The sequence below is a fragment of the Lissotriton helveticus genome, chromosome 1_1, assembly GCF_964261635.1.
Source record: "Lissotriton helveticus chromosome 1_1, aLisHel1.1, whole genome shotgun sequence".
Taxonomy (NCBI): Eukaryota; Metazoa; Chordata; class Amphibia; order Caudata; family Salamandridae; genus Lissotriton; species Lissotriton helveticus.
This window is the reverse complement of record NC_136057.1, coordinates 1,488,569,704-1,488,583,771: the sequence shown is the minus strand read 5'-3', so window position 1 is coordinate 1,488,583,771 and position 14,068 is coordinate 1,488,569,704. Positions and strand designations below refer to the sequence as shown.

General features: G+C 42.7%; 1 protein-coding gene across 3 annotated transcripts in view; it reads left to right on the top strand.

Annotated features, from left to right (window-relative positions):
• HDAC7 (histone deacetylase 7) overlaps positions 1 to 12,922 on the top strand; it is a 706,897-nt gene extending 693,975 nt beyond the window's left edge. For all 3 annotated transcript variants that reach the window (XM_078686538.1, XM_078686533.1, XM_078686525.1), the window contains 3 exons: positions 843 to 927; positions 2,413 to 2,563; positions 11,377 to 12,922. In XM_078686538.1, the coding sequence (XP_078542664.1) occupies positions 843 to 927; positions 2,413 to 2,563; positions 11,377 to 11,425 (285 nt within the window). In that variant the 3' untranslated portion in view covers positions 11,426 to 12,922. The remainder of the gene's footprint in view (positions 1 to 842; positions 928 to 2,412; positions 2,564 to 11,376) is intronic.
• Positions 12,923 to 14,068: the final 1,146 nt, after the last annotated feature.

The following is a 14,068-nucleotide window of genomic DNA, read 5'->3' as shown; positions in this document are numbered from 1 at the left end:
GCCAGGAAACTAAACATAGCGAGTACAAAAGGCTGGTTTTGTTGAGAGGCACTTCTGTGATCTCTTGGCTAGAATGCTCAACGTGAAATATCACTCGAGGGACTTCCTAGCAACAACCCTTTCTTTACAAAGCAATAGAAATATAACTGTCAAGCTTTCAGCATATTACAACTGTTATGGAAAGCTCTGAGTGTGCTGTGGGTTTTCAGCATCTGCTCAGTGACAATAATCTCGAAAGGGTTTAGAAATGGCTGTAAGCGTCTGTTCGTGCTGCTTAGGCTAGGGTGGATTACACTGGTGGGTGGAGGCTCAACTGGGTTGCAGGATGCTGTGATAAGCCACCTGAAAGAATCTTTCAATTAGAAGAAATAACTAATGCACAACAGTAAAGGTGGCTATAGAAAGGTCACAGCACTGTCAGACTTTGGTTACTACACTAGCAATTCTTGTACTATCCTAAAGTTTAACCCGGATGTGAAAAGTGAACTTGATCTAATACCTACTTATTAGACTATGCCATCTCTCTATATTGGGTAATTCAGCACTTCAGAAACCAACATTTCTTTTTCCATAGTCCTTCGTCACTTTCTACTGGTTACTACTTAAGAATAAGTAGACAACGCCTTCTCCTGACTATGAGACAGCTTCTTTTTGCCATACTGCTGCCTACCCATCTCTACTTTCTAATTCGAAGACAACACACCATACTTTGTATAGGCTTACTATGTTGTGCTGGAGATATCACTTTGGTTTGTGTGCTTGCGTTTGGCTCTTCAAGAGTCTTAACACCCTCCCCCACGTTTCTGGACTCATAACTTGCTCTGTGTTACTTGTCTTTGCAGTTGGATCCATTCCCAGAAGAGATTCTCCGGCAACGACCCAACATGAATGCAATTCGCTCCTTGGAACGAGTCATCCAAGTCCAGAGTGAGTTCCCTTTCTTGTCGGGGAATGAGACCAACATTGTTCCATTTCTCGTGGTATGGGCGGGGGTGGCAGGTCAACAAGATGGATTTAAGAAATAACTTTGAATACAATTTTAAATCTGGAATACATCAGCTTCAAAAGGATGCTTCGGCGACAAACTCTATCCCTGAAAATTAGTCACAAATGCTGCTCAGATTTTAATTCAATTAATACCAGAGACTAATAGAGGCTTAGTGGCTTTACAATTGGCTCTGGTGCTTGTTTTAAGTAGCCAACTTGTCCCCGACTGTGGAAAGAGTTTAAAGTCTGGCTGAGTGAGGCTGCAAGCATGGGAAACCCTTAGGAGCCAAGGACACACTGGAGACTCGGGTCCTGGCCTCTGGAAAAAACCCTTGGCTGCTCTGAAAAGATGTGGACTTTACTACATATGCAGTAGTGCCATCGATTAGGGTTAGTTGCACAAAAAATCTGTTTGTCCTTCTTGTTCTGAAGCTTTAAAGAAAACAAACGGTCACAAACAAATGTTTTAAAAGATGAAGATGGTTGAGGAATGAAGCATAAGGATCAAGTGAAACGCGTACTGCATCCGTTTGTTGGCTGTAGGCCTGGATCATGAATCTATGGGCCATATGTATGAACACATTTTCCCATATACACAGAATGGGTAAAACCCTTTGATACATCTGGCCCTATGAATTTCTTTTACACTTCATTGCATGTCCTTAAGTTACTAATGCGATGTGTAACATTTAATGCATGATAAAACAATATAAAAAATGACAGCTCAGTGCTAGATAATTGTGACCATTAAATATGTTAATTATGTTAGAAAATGACAAAAACAATGTAAAATACAACAAATGCTTAAAACATTGGATTTGAAATTGTGCCTTCCACATTTCCCCAGGAACTTGTATTAAATATTGAAAAGCTAAAGTGTTAACTGATAGGTGTCTAGAGTAAACATTTGAATAGATTGGTAAAGTAACATGGTTACATTTAGTTACTCATACATTACAAATGCCTGAAAAATATAAACTCATATAATGATGAAGGATAACGTTGCTCTGAAAAATCTCTTGGGTCTAGGGAGTTGCGTCAGATCCAAAGATATATTCTGGGTGTTGAAATAGAAGTAACTAATTAGCATGCAATACTTTTTATAGGTGCTGTCTTTTGTCAGGATGAGTTGGAGCCCTACTCAGTAGTGGGTTGTGTCTAGTTCTCTTCTTAATTCATAGCATGTGCTCCACTGTCAAAATGCAGGTACAGTCTGCCTGGATGTCAGGTTCATCCCCTCTCTACTTTCTTTGTTACTTGTTCTGACTCGGGCCATTTGTCTGGGTTGTGGACATTTGTCCTGAGCAATTGCGAGGGTCCGAGTGTTCACTAGGTCATTTTGAAGCATTTTCCTCTGGTGGCAAGTGTGTAGCACTCATGCTGTTCAAGTTTTAATCCACTCTTCCATTTCATGTCTTTTTGCAGGTAAATATTGGCGCTCTGTTCAGCGTTTTGCCTCTAAAGTGGGATATGCTTTCCTTGATGCCCAGAATCATGACAATGATGAGGTGGAGACTGTTACTGCTCTGGCATCGCTGTCCGTAGGCGTTAATCAGAGAAATGTCTCAGAGAACAGGTAAACCAGATCTTCTAAGTCATTCTGCATTCTAGAGGTCCAAAGGTAACAGTGATGAAAGGAGATACTCTAAAGGTCTACTTGAAAGACCCAGCACTAGTCCAAAATAAATCTCACTGTTACAAAACAATGCATGTGTCCAGAGGCTGTAATTTGCCTAAACTTTATAATTGGCGTCACAGATTAAAACACTCAGAGCATATAAAGCAGATAAACTGGCATACAGCAGTATGAAAATATTAGAATTCTGCAAATTGCAAATGCCTTGTGATGAAAAAACGTCCCTAGACCACAATACGGGTGCTTGGAACAGTGACTGAATTTGCAATGGCCTCATTACTTGCAGACACTCATCTAGCTCAGTTCCTGCAAAGCAGCAAAATGGCTCCTTTCTGACCATCAGACTTCAGTTCTTGAGTAGTTTTTCATCCATTATTTCGTTTTTAGGCCAAGCCTACAAGATAGTGCATGTGTTGTCTATTGTGAGACATATTGTAAGCTTGCCAAGAACATGTAGGGGCTTTCGTGCCACCCTAACCTAACCCATGATTCCAGCATCCTTCAAATCATTCTAAAATGCCCTTTTCTCTGCTTGTAATATTTATTTCCTCATTTATATCATCCCTTTAAAACGAATTCATGTTGTTAGATCACCACCACCTTTCACCATGTGATTCCATGTATGCTTCTCCAGGATCCTCTCATAGCAACATTATTTAATGCTCTAAACTTTCCCTAGCTCTCTTTTCAAACCTTGCACCTGTTTAAGTCAGTCAGTAATCCTAGACATTGGCTTTACAACCTTGTTATTGATAAGGGCCAATATGTCATCTTGCTCCCCTACCCATGGAACATGTAGGGATGTTTTTTAATCTAATTCACCATATAAAGAACATGTGGGCCTGGGCAAATCGCATGTTTCTTACCCTCAGATAATGAATATGTGTAATGTAAAAATAAAGCCAGTTTCCAACCATACACCATATGTACATACATGTTTATATATAATACTTTATGTTGGAGGTCCTCTTTTTAATTACACTTGTTCTCATTGAAACACTAGGGGGTCTATTATGATGTAGGGCGGATCGCCACCGCCCGCTTGGCAGTGGCGATCTGCACTACACAATCCCCCGCCAGCCTCCCATTTCCTCCCACCATATTATGATGGCGGGGGGACCGCGGCGGACGGGAAGGCTGTCCACCGCTTTTCCGCCCAGTCGACGGGTCGACTGGGCGGAAAAGGGTTGCATCTGGTGGCGGTGTCTGCTAGACACCGCCAGCCATAATACGATGCCAGCGGGAAGCAGCCTTTCCGTGGCGGTGTTGCCGCCATAGAATGGCAAGCAGCTTCCTGAGTTGGGGGCCTATTGCGTGCCCCCAGGATTTTGGGAGTGGGGGGCCACATGGGGGGTACCTATGGCACCCCCCTGCATTTGCATGGACGACGTGACAAGCACCAAGCTGTGCCTGCCACGTTGTGCATGCAAATGCACAAATTCCTTTTTTGAATTGCAGTGGGTGCTGCTGACAGCACCGCCCGCCGCAATGCAAAAATTGTGGGATGCGCCCGCCAGTGTGGCAGGCGCATCCTAATTGCCCATGTGGGACCGCCACACCCTTAGCGTGCGGTCCCATTTCCCGGGGCGATAGCGGGCGGACAAAGTCCTCCCACCATCATAATAGTCCCCTAGGTTTCCCTTTGGAGCATGGCCAGTCTTTTATCAAATGCCTGAAAACAAGAAAACCTAAATAAAGACCTCCATATGCACCCTTCTTACCTTCTTTCTACCATACTAATTCTTGCCCGATTCCCTTAATATCCATACCCAATTCTTCATCTCTCTCTCTCCCTTGGACTTCTGTCTAACCTCCTCTGAAGAGTCTTCCTACCTTTTTGACTAAGATAAACTTTTCTGTGCCCAATCAAATACCTTTGCTACCAAACCAGCCTAATCATTACCACTCTGAAGCTCCACTATTTATTCATGCCTTCTACGCATTCTTTTTTACTGGCAGTGAACCTCTTTACTTTGAAACCACGACTATCCTTTCTGACCCAAAAAGCTATTAGCTGACTTCTCAACTCTTACACGACCTGGCTCCTTCCATTCTTCTGCACAACCATTGAGATGTTTATCTACCATCAACTCAGTCTGTGCTTGGAGAAAAATGCACTACATCAAAACAGCCATTGTGGTTGTCCAGTTTCATTATTATTCATTAGATCTCGGCTATGCAGCGCGCGTACGCTGCATAGGAAAAATACCTTTTGGAATGGATTCACTTTGCGCTCTAAAAACGTGCACGCGTTGCATTGCTTTCAATGGCAACGCGTGCACGTTTGGCGATTCCCTTGCGGGAGCAAGCTTTGGCGCCATGTGTTAGCAATTATCGCTCCTGGTGCTGCATGCTCCCGTAAGGTAAACGCTTTCACTTTTGCCCACACTTTTTTTTTAACTTTTAGCGCGAGGCGCACACGCTTGTTTTTTTTACTTTGAGCACGAGGCTTCAGTCAAGAACGTGCCGGCATAGCTTGTAGCCCTGTTAGAATGATAAACATCCCTCCCAACCTTGAGGCCCTAAGCCCACACCGCCCCCTTGAAAGCCAGCATGCTGCTTCTTTACGTCGCTTTAACATTTGTCACCCACAGCAAGAATAAATGCTCTTTTACATGTACTCGATAGCATGTGTACTCCGCTAGATGCCAGTATTGCAGCATGTTTGCTAGGCTGAATTTTATCATTCTTTGCAACAGAGATGGCTGAGGGGGAGAGAGAGAGAGAGGGAGCAGCCTCTCCGATGATCTCCGTCTCAGAAATAATCGACACATGACGGATGAAATTTGTCATACACGTTTTGGCGCAGTGTGCCTGTAACGGGCAGAAAATGTCACGTCATGTAAACGTGGAAACCGAAATCTGGGAAAGATGGCAAGTGGCAACCCGTTTTTAGAGTGAAGAGCAGAGGGATGCACACCTGCAGTTATTTTACAGGGAGCTTATTCTTAGAACCACACTTTCAAAATATTTTCATAATTGCCAATATCAAAACAATTACATATTTTATCTTATGCTGTCCTTGACCCATGAGTACTTGAGACCCCAGCCCACGAAGACAGTGCAGCATCTATACAGAGTCCTCCCGGTTGTGATAAAAACACAGCTTTTACTCACATTATTAATTGAATCTACGACAAAGAAACTAGTTAATACATGGCATTTTTTCATGGACAGGACGATACTGATTCCGGTACCCAAATTAACCACTGGATTTAACAACTAATGTTGGGTTCCCCTGTAGCATATTAGTAATTGTAATTGAATGTATATAGCGCTTACTACCCCAGACACATCGTCATCGTAAAGCACTTCAAAGACTCGCCAGGAGTGGTGAACGCGACATAAATGCAGTGTCCTGCATTCTGTCTGTTTTTAGTTTAACCTCAGATTAAAGAATTAAATAACATGTATTTGATTAAAAAAAAAGAAAGCACACAGGTATTTGCATATGCATTCAATCTCCAGTAACTCTGTCCATATTCGGGCAGCTGCTTGACAAGGACTAGTGTTCTTTGCCACGCGGGTGTGCATATTCCATTCCAACTCTGTATCAATTCACCTTGATCGTCATGTATTTAAAGTCGTCCGTGGGTTTTTGGTGACCGACAGTTGGAGAAACACGTGGCTGCTCTGGCAAGTTATCCGCGAAGCGAACTGACGCTTTGATTAATTAATATACTTTAACAGCCCACTATATAGATTCCACACCTTTTAAATTCCCCCAGGCTTTCCAGCAATTGCTGTTGCACCTGCGCGTGTTTTTCTTGGTGTGGTTTGATGGCACAGTTTATCTGTGTTGATTGCATGAAAGGGGTTCTGTTCCTGCATTCTGTTGTTAGTTTGTGTCTTTGTTGCCGCTGTTTGAAGGAAAACATTTTGTTTTCCTTCTTGCTTAAGTACATCTATTAAACACACAGCTAGCCAGAGGGTGTAATCTCAGTAGGCCAGTAATTCAGATATTGGTGTTAGCAGAACTTGTGAAACCTTCTAAATTAGTGATACTGACTGTTCATTTACACCAAATGAGTGCAGTAACAATTGTAAAAGCAATTGAAATGGCGGCAAGAGCTCAACCTAATGGCATCTACTTCTAATATGTTGGATGAGGCCAGTTTCTTTCCTCGCCACCAGACTCTGATCCAGAGCTACTCTCTTCTCTTTCAAGATCTGTTTACCTGAACATTCTAAATCCAATGTGCAAGGGAAATTTCACCCCTAAAGACAACAGTATTTAAACCTTGCAAGGACTGTTGCGAGTAAATGTCTGCGACAGATCCACATCAAGTTTGCCTGGGGTCAGCCCACGACTCTAAAGCCACAGGAGAACAGCCATAACAACGCGGGGATTACCCCGCACTGCCATTACAACGCGGGGATTACAACAAAAGTCGTTACAACGACTTTCGCTGGAGGGCGCTGTTGGATAGGGAATAGTTTAATTTTCTATCCAACACCTTCTCTACTGTCAACGTGGGCTGGAGTTGGAATAGAAAATTAAACTATTGCACCATCCAGCGCCCTCCAGCGAAAGTCGTTGTAACGACTTTCGTTGTAATCCCTGCGTTGTAATGGCATGCGGGGTAAAAGCCCGCGTTGTATTGACATACAACCAAAGCCGCAAGGACTTAGCAACAGTGAATCCGAAGGCCATTCAGGATCACAAAGTTTTACACCACCAAACAATGGAAGACCCCTTGTGGGGACCAGTCAATGTCCAACGGTCTGTCTCTGCCCTGTTCCTGGTGCAGAATCTGGCCCCAGGTCGATCGTCGCACCACTCCAAATCCTCAGGTAAGTCGAAGAAAAAAACATTAAAATAATCTAAACAGGATTCAGCCCCTTCCTGCCACTCTTACTCCTGAGTAGGCACTAGGGTGTTGCCATGCCTTTCAATGTTGCTCAGAAAGTCGCTTGACTTTGGAGCAACTTGGTGCAGCACAGCCTGAGTTTCTGGGCCATCACAGAGGTATATCCAAGAGTTCTCGAGGCCATTCTGATGCTCCTTGGACTCCTTCCTGCTTCTATGGTACACATTTAAACTTCACGGAGCAGAGAGGTCATCCATCTGGGATAGCGTTAGCGGGTTCACCCACAGCTTCCTCACCAGATCTATATCGATACCTTTGCCGACTGCCCAATGTGTATTGTGACAGGATTGCATATTATTCACACGCCACAAAGTAATTCAGTTTCTGGTGTTATATTTCAACAATAGTCTGTTTTTATTTTTCTCGACTTAAGAAATAGTTCTTTTTAAGATGGATTAATTCGATATTTTGCATGCCCGTTACACAGTGTGCAATATCAACTAAAGTTGCCCACAAAATGTCCTGATATTGTAGAAATTCATAGACAGTAACAAATTCCTTTACAAATGGTTTGTTCAGCAGTTTTCGGAATCGCATGACATTTTCTGCCTATGTGTATGCCAGTTCTTCTGAGTATGTGGCACAGAAGGAGACCCCTTCCCTGACAGGGTAAAGACATGCATTAAAATACCCTTTGCAGCCCGCTCTTGCAGAATACACATATTTCCCCTGTTGCCATTTATGTGAGACATGGTTAAACAAGTCGCCAAATAAATAAGCATGGTATAGCCAATAGGTCTCGCCTTACTGGCCTTATAAGTGTTTAGTTATCCAGCACAATATCCTTGGTGCAACAACATCAACTGTTGCATGGCTAAACACTTATAAGGTCCCAAAGGCAAGACCTATTGGCTATGCCAATGCTTGTTTTTATAAGTGGCTGTCTTCTATCTTCATTCTGCTTGACCTGTTCTAGCCTTACTCTGCTTGACCACAATATCATCCAGTCCACACTGTTTGGTGTATGCTTTTCTGACACCCTTCTTGCCTCTCTGCCCGATTCTTCTCATAGTAAAAATATTTAAATAGTTAATTGACCACTACGCGATTGCCCTCTCTTCCCAAAATTCATCACACACCATGACTCAATACTATAATAGGGTGACTTTTCGATCAACCAAACCACATTTTCTTTTTTTCCTCTATGTCCTCTTTCCTTATTACTGACATCACCGACTGCCTGTTCGTCCTTCAGCAATTGATGGCTCTGTACTTCCTGATTATGCCATCTGCCTATTCAATTATACTGGTACCCTCCATAGCTTCAGCCTCAAAAGCCATGACTACTTTGTTATATACAGTTTGACATCATCATGCCACCCACCATCTTCAATCACCGATATGTGCACTCGGGGAGCGAGATGTCTGTTCTGTTTATTTAATATTGCTATAACTACAGGCCACCATAAAATTCAATAAATATGGTAGCTAGAACACTAGCTCTTGTCTAACTGTGTGAAGACTAGCAAATAGACTCGTCATCAACAAATGACTAATATTCAGGTCCTCTCCTAAGTCTCATCCTTAACTCTTTCAAATACTATACAAATGTGTCACTTATACGCATGTCAGCCTCCTTTAAGTACAACTCCACATCACTGCAAACAGAGTTATTTTCATATTCCTAACCTTGGCCCTTAAGCACATTCACTTTTTTGTCTCCAAACCTCCCACAAAACCTCTTCTCTTAATACACCTGACACAATGTCTGTCTCCAATCCGTCCAAAACATCCACTTCCTTACCAACAACAGGCATCTTGTACACCATTTTGGTATGCCATACTTCAAACACTAAGGTACAGGTTTGACAAATTGACAGTATTTTCATGATTACTGTTTACTATCAAGAAGATCTGATTGGAATGGGCACAATAAGTATCTTAAATAATACTGTTATAACAGGATCTATTTTAATTACTTAATTAATCTGTATGTATTTTTAAACAAAGGGAAGGGTGATTACGGTACATTCAGCATTATTTTTTTTATAGAACATGTTCACTACAGGGACGGATCTAAGTGCCAGATGTATGACCCTATTTTGCAGGTGCAAATGTGCTTGCGACTCATTTTCGCATGCAAAATCTAATAGGGCCATGTACGACGCGCTAAAGAGGAATTTTGAGTCGCTATTAGTAAGGGGCGTTCTAAGGCGTCCCTTCCTAGTAGAGAGTCAGAGGCCTATGTAAGAATGTTTTGCAACCGCAATTGCAGTCCCAAAACACTCGCATTTTACCGCCCTCTTCAAGAGGGTGGCAAAGCACTCACAAATGGGAAATGGTCCCCATGGGACCCCGTCCTCTTTGCGAATGCAGGAGAAAATATTTTTTAGGGGCGGGCAGTAGTCCCAAGGACCACCACCAGCCCTTAAAAAAATGAAACAAAAACGTTTCATTTTACTTTTTTTTTTAAATGCATCCCGTTTTCGCTGCATTAAAAAAGAAAACTGCTTTATTTAAAAGCAGTCCCAGACCTGGAGGTCTGCTGAGTCCAGCAGGCCACCATACCTGGGAGGGCCAGCCATTCCCACTGGGGTCAAAAATTGCAAGTGCCTCATTAATATTCATGAGGCATGCAATTTGGGACCCCATTGGGAATCGCAAACAGTGTCTCAGACACTGTTGTACATTGTGATTTGCGACTCTCAAATTGCGACTCGCAATTTGCAAGTCTGAAATCACATTGGTTGTACATCTGGCCCTAAATTTCTAATCTAAGCATGTTATACCTGAGAATTTCAGCATTGAAGAATTTAGTAATGCAAGTTGGTGGATTCGGTAAGCTTCACAACAAGGAAACCATATTATTTTAGTTCTATCCCTCAAGCTCCTGCTCAGCTTAATGGAATAATGACCCCTGACTGCTCAGCTTAATGGAATAATGACCCCATGACTGATGTCAGGCTGAACTCAAGTACCAAAACAACAGTTGATGGACAGAATGCAGAACAATGTCATACATTCACCCCAGTACAGCGATCTGGGCCTAAATCCATCGTTTTTTTTTGCACTCCGCACCACCCCAGTTCAGACATGGCCATATGCAAATCAGACTTGACCCTGTGCCTCATGGGAACAGTCCAGCCCGTACTGCCAAGCCATGTCTTCCCTGGACCGGAATCAAGCATCCTAGGACCGGTTTCTGGCTATCAGCCGTCATCAGCCAGGATAGCTTGACTCCAGTGGTGTGGAGAGCACGGGACTCACGTCTGAGCATACCCGTCCCACTCCGGTCCAGGGAAGACATGACTTGGCGGTTCTGTCTGGTGCTGTTCACCCTATGTGGGAAGGGTATGCCCAGACGTGGGTCCCGTGGTCACTAAGCCACTGGGGTCAAGCTATCCTGGCTGAAGACAGTTGATAGCCAGAAACCGGTCCTAGAATTCTTGATTCCGGTCCAGGGAAGACATGGCTTGGTGGTTCGGTCTGTACTGTTCCCATGAGGCACAGGGTCAAGACTGATTTGCATATGGCCATGTCTGAACTGGGGTGGCTTGGTGAGCAAAATAACGATGGAATAAACCCAGATCCGTGACTGGGGGTGAATGTTTTGCCATTTTGCAACCTTCCGTCCATCATCTTGTGTGTTTTGAACTCAAGTACAGCCTGCTACAGGGAAACTTTAAACTCACCGCTCTCCAACACAAAGAATCATACTAAAGCCTCTAAAGTGACCTCTCTGCAATTATGCATCACATTAACAGCTGCTGTACTTTCGACTCTCTATCACCACTATCCCACAAGGACACCGTTTTTTTTTTTTAATTAATGCTACAATGTTAGTCTTCTGTTCTGAAAGCTCTGTAAACCATAATTCCACTATATATTATCCAAGTGAACAGTTGACTGTAAATACAAACAGAAATCTATTTTCTTCCACAGCAAATCTCAGGATGAGCCAATGGAGGAAGACGAACCCATGAACCTATGATCGTTGGTAATTGATTTGCACCACCAAACCCAAAGAATGACCCAAACATACATTGTCAAAGTTGTTGGGTCCCCTGCTTTCAAGACTTCGTTTCCTCCTTGCCTGTTCACCATGTGAAGCTCAAGTTGAATTTCAAGTGAGCTATGACATTCAGCATTCCTGGACTGGATCCAAAAAGGAGCTGCCAATACAAAACTCAAGTTAACTCCCATGATTTACAGAGCACCAGTAATGTTGGAAGCTGTTCTCAGACCACTCTCAACTAAACTTTGAAATCATTTCTTACTTTATAGGACCTAAAAGACTGCACGTTGGCACCACACTCACAGCGCGGATGTGGTTCCATGTTGTACAGTGCTTTATACTGTAAAATAATGCAGATTATGTAGACTGCCATCAAATGCTGGATGTGATATCTTTTGACATAGGACTAAAGAGGTAATTTGGTTGTTGGGTTATATATCACAAGTTGTTGACCAATGGTAATAGGCTATCACCAAGGACCGGACCTTCTTCTGCACCTGTGATGATATGTGACATTGTTGGACCAAAGTTTTGAAATTTCTGCTTTCCTGGCCCTTCTATCTATCAGGATCATGCTGAAATCCATTAAATTGCCCGGTGCAATGTGCTTGGACGTCAACACCAAGGTTTCAAGCCGAATGGGAGAGTGCATCTTGTGCTTTTGGCACTGCTGCCTGCATGAGCCTGATGACAGTGCAGTTTCTAGATTTGTCACATAAGATATGCAGGAGTGAGGTTTGTATGAATAAAATGGATATGTAATGAAGGGGATCTCTGTAGGAGGAATTTTACTGACTTTGATCACCAGAATGTTCTGAAAGAAAAGTGGGTGTGTTAAATTTATTTCTGGAGAGTTGTCAAGTCCCTACTCCATTTGAATCTTGAAGGACCTAGAGTCCTATTTATTTACAAGGTTTAATTGCTTTACATGAGTTGTGTAGATAGTAGTATGAGCCAGTTACTTGTAAAGCATTTTTGAGGAGCACAAAATATGTGCTTAAAGTTGGGGAATATTAGCATTTTTTTATCTTAAATGTCTAGCATATTATGAAACACAAGAATGGGCAAAAACTGAAATGTGTTCCTTCGTATCTAAACAATGACCACTACTATTGCAGTATGCCGCTTCAGTAATGTCTGTGGTATATTAGTTTTCAACTATGTCCAAATTGGCACTGACACCAGAGTGAAGTGTTTTCTGTGGCAAATAGGATGTCTCTTGAGCTTCCAAAAGGACATTTGGAACTTGTCTCTTGCACTTTCTTTTGACATACCAAACAAACATTGACTTGCCCATATCATGTGATGCAATTGTGCCTTATCCAACAGGAGATTATCCAAATGTATTCAACATTAGCCTCTTGTCATGTGTGCATATCCCGAGACAAGGTTCTGTAACAGTAGCAAGATGAGAATGTGGCTACTCAGTCAATGGCCTTGAATTCAAATTAAATATGTGATCCCTTTCACAAACTGTGTCCGTGTGTGTGTGTGTCTGTGTGTGTGTGTTTATAGATATATATATATATGTGTATACTTATATGTTCGATGGCATGTTTGGCTGTAGATACACATGCCATGTAGTGTTGGGTCCGAATGTGTGCAAGTCTTTTTTCTTCAAAGAAATCTCTTGAGTCGCGAGGTAAATTGTCTCTTCCTCTCAGTGATATTCCTGCATGGACATCAACTCCATTGTTATTATGTTTTCTTTCCGCCATCGGGTTCAGATGTGTTCGTTGGTACTCCGGTTCGACACCGCTTTCGGGCTCCCGTTGGTTCTTTGTTAACCTCTGTACCCTTTGGTATTGTTTTTTGGTTGCCTTACACCATTGCCTTTCGAAAACCAAAGCAATCCTTCGATCGTAGATTCAACGTTCTCCAGTCGCGGCCTTCAGGCCTCCTCTATTTGGGCCTTTTCTATTCGGGCTTTGTTTCCTGTCTCACCGGATTTGACCAACGATGGACAAAACTCCATTTCGATTCCATCCCAACTGCCATGCAAAATACCTGCATACAGACCTGCATCAGGTTTGCAACATGTGTCTGTCTCCTGACCACAAGGAGGAAAATGGTGAGGCCCGTCAATCATTGGGTTGTACAACAGTACAATGCAAGGAAATACATTGGATGACTTTATCACGCATTTTTTACCATGCATGTTTTTCCCACATATATGCTTTTACAACGCATGTCCTTACCACACATTGTTTTAATACATAAAAACAATGTAGTTGTAGAGGGATACCCCCCACAACCACCAATTTACATTAAATACATTGTAAAGGCATGCACGTCGTAAAAATATGCATGCTAAAAAATGGGTGGTAAAGTTACAATGAGGTAAAAACCTTGTTGTAAAGACTGTTTCCTGATTCTTTGGATCAAAGAAAACGTTGCAGTACTGTCGGGCGGTTCGGAAAGAAATGCAGCACCGAAATCTGGAAGAGACAACCTACGTTTGTGGCCAAAACAATCTCAAACAGACGGAGGAGGATTTGCATGAGGATTCAGCAGAAGAGGAAGAGGCCCTTTTCATTTCAGACTCCGCATCTGGACCTGAAATTGGGTTTGGCCTACAGATGCAGAACTTGCCTTCGGAACAACGCGCCATGGATTACC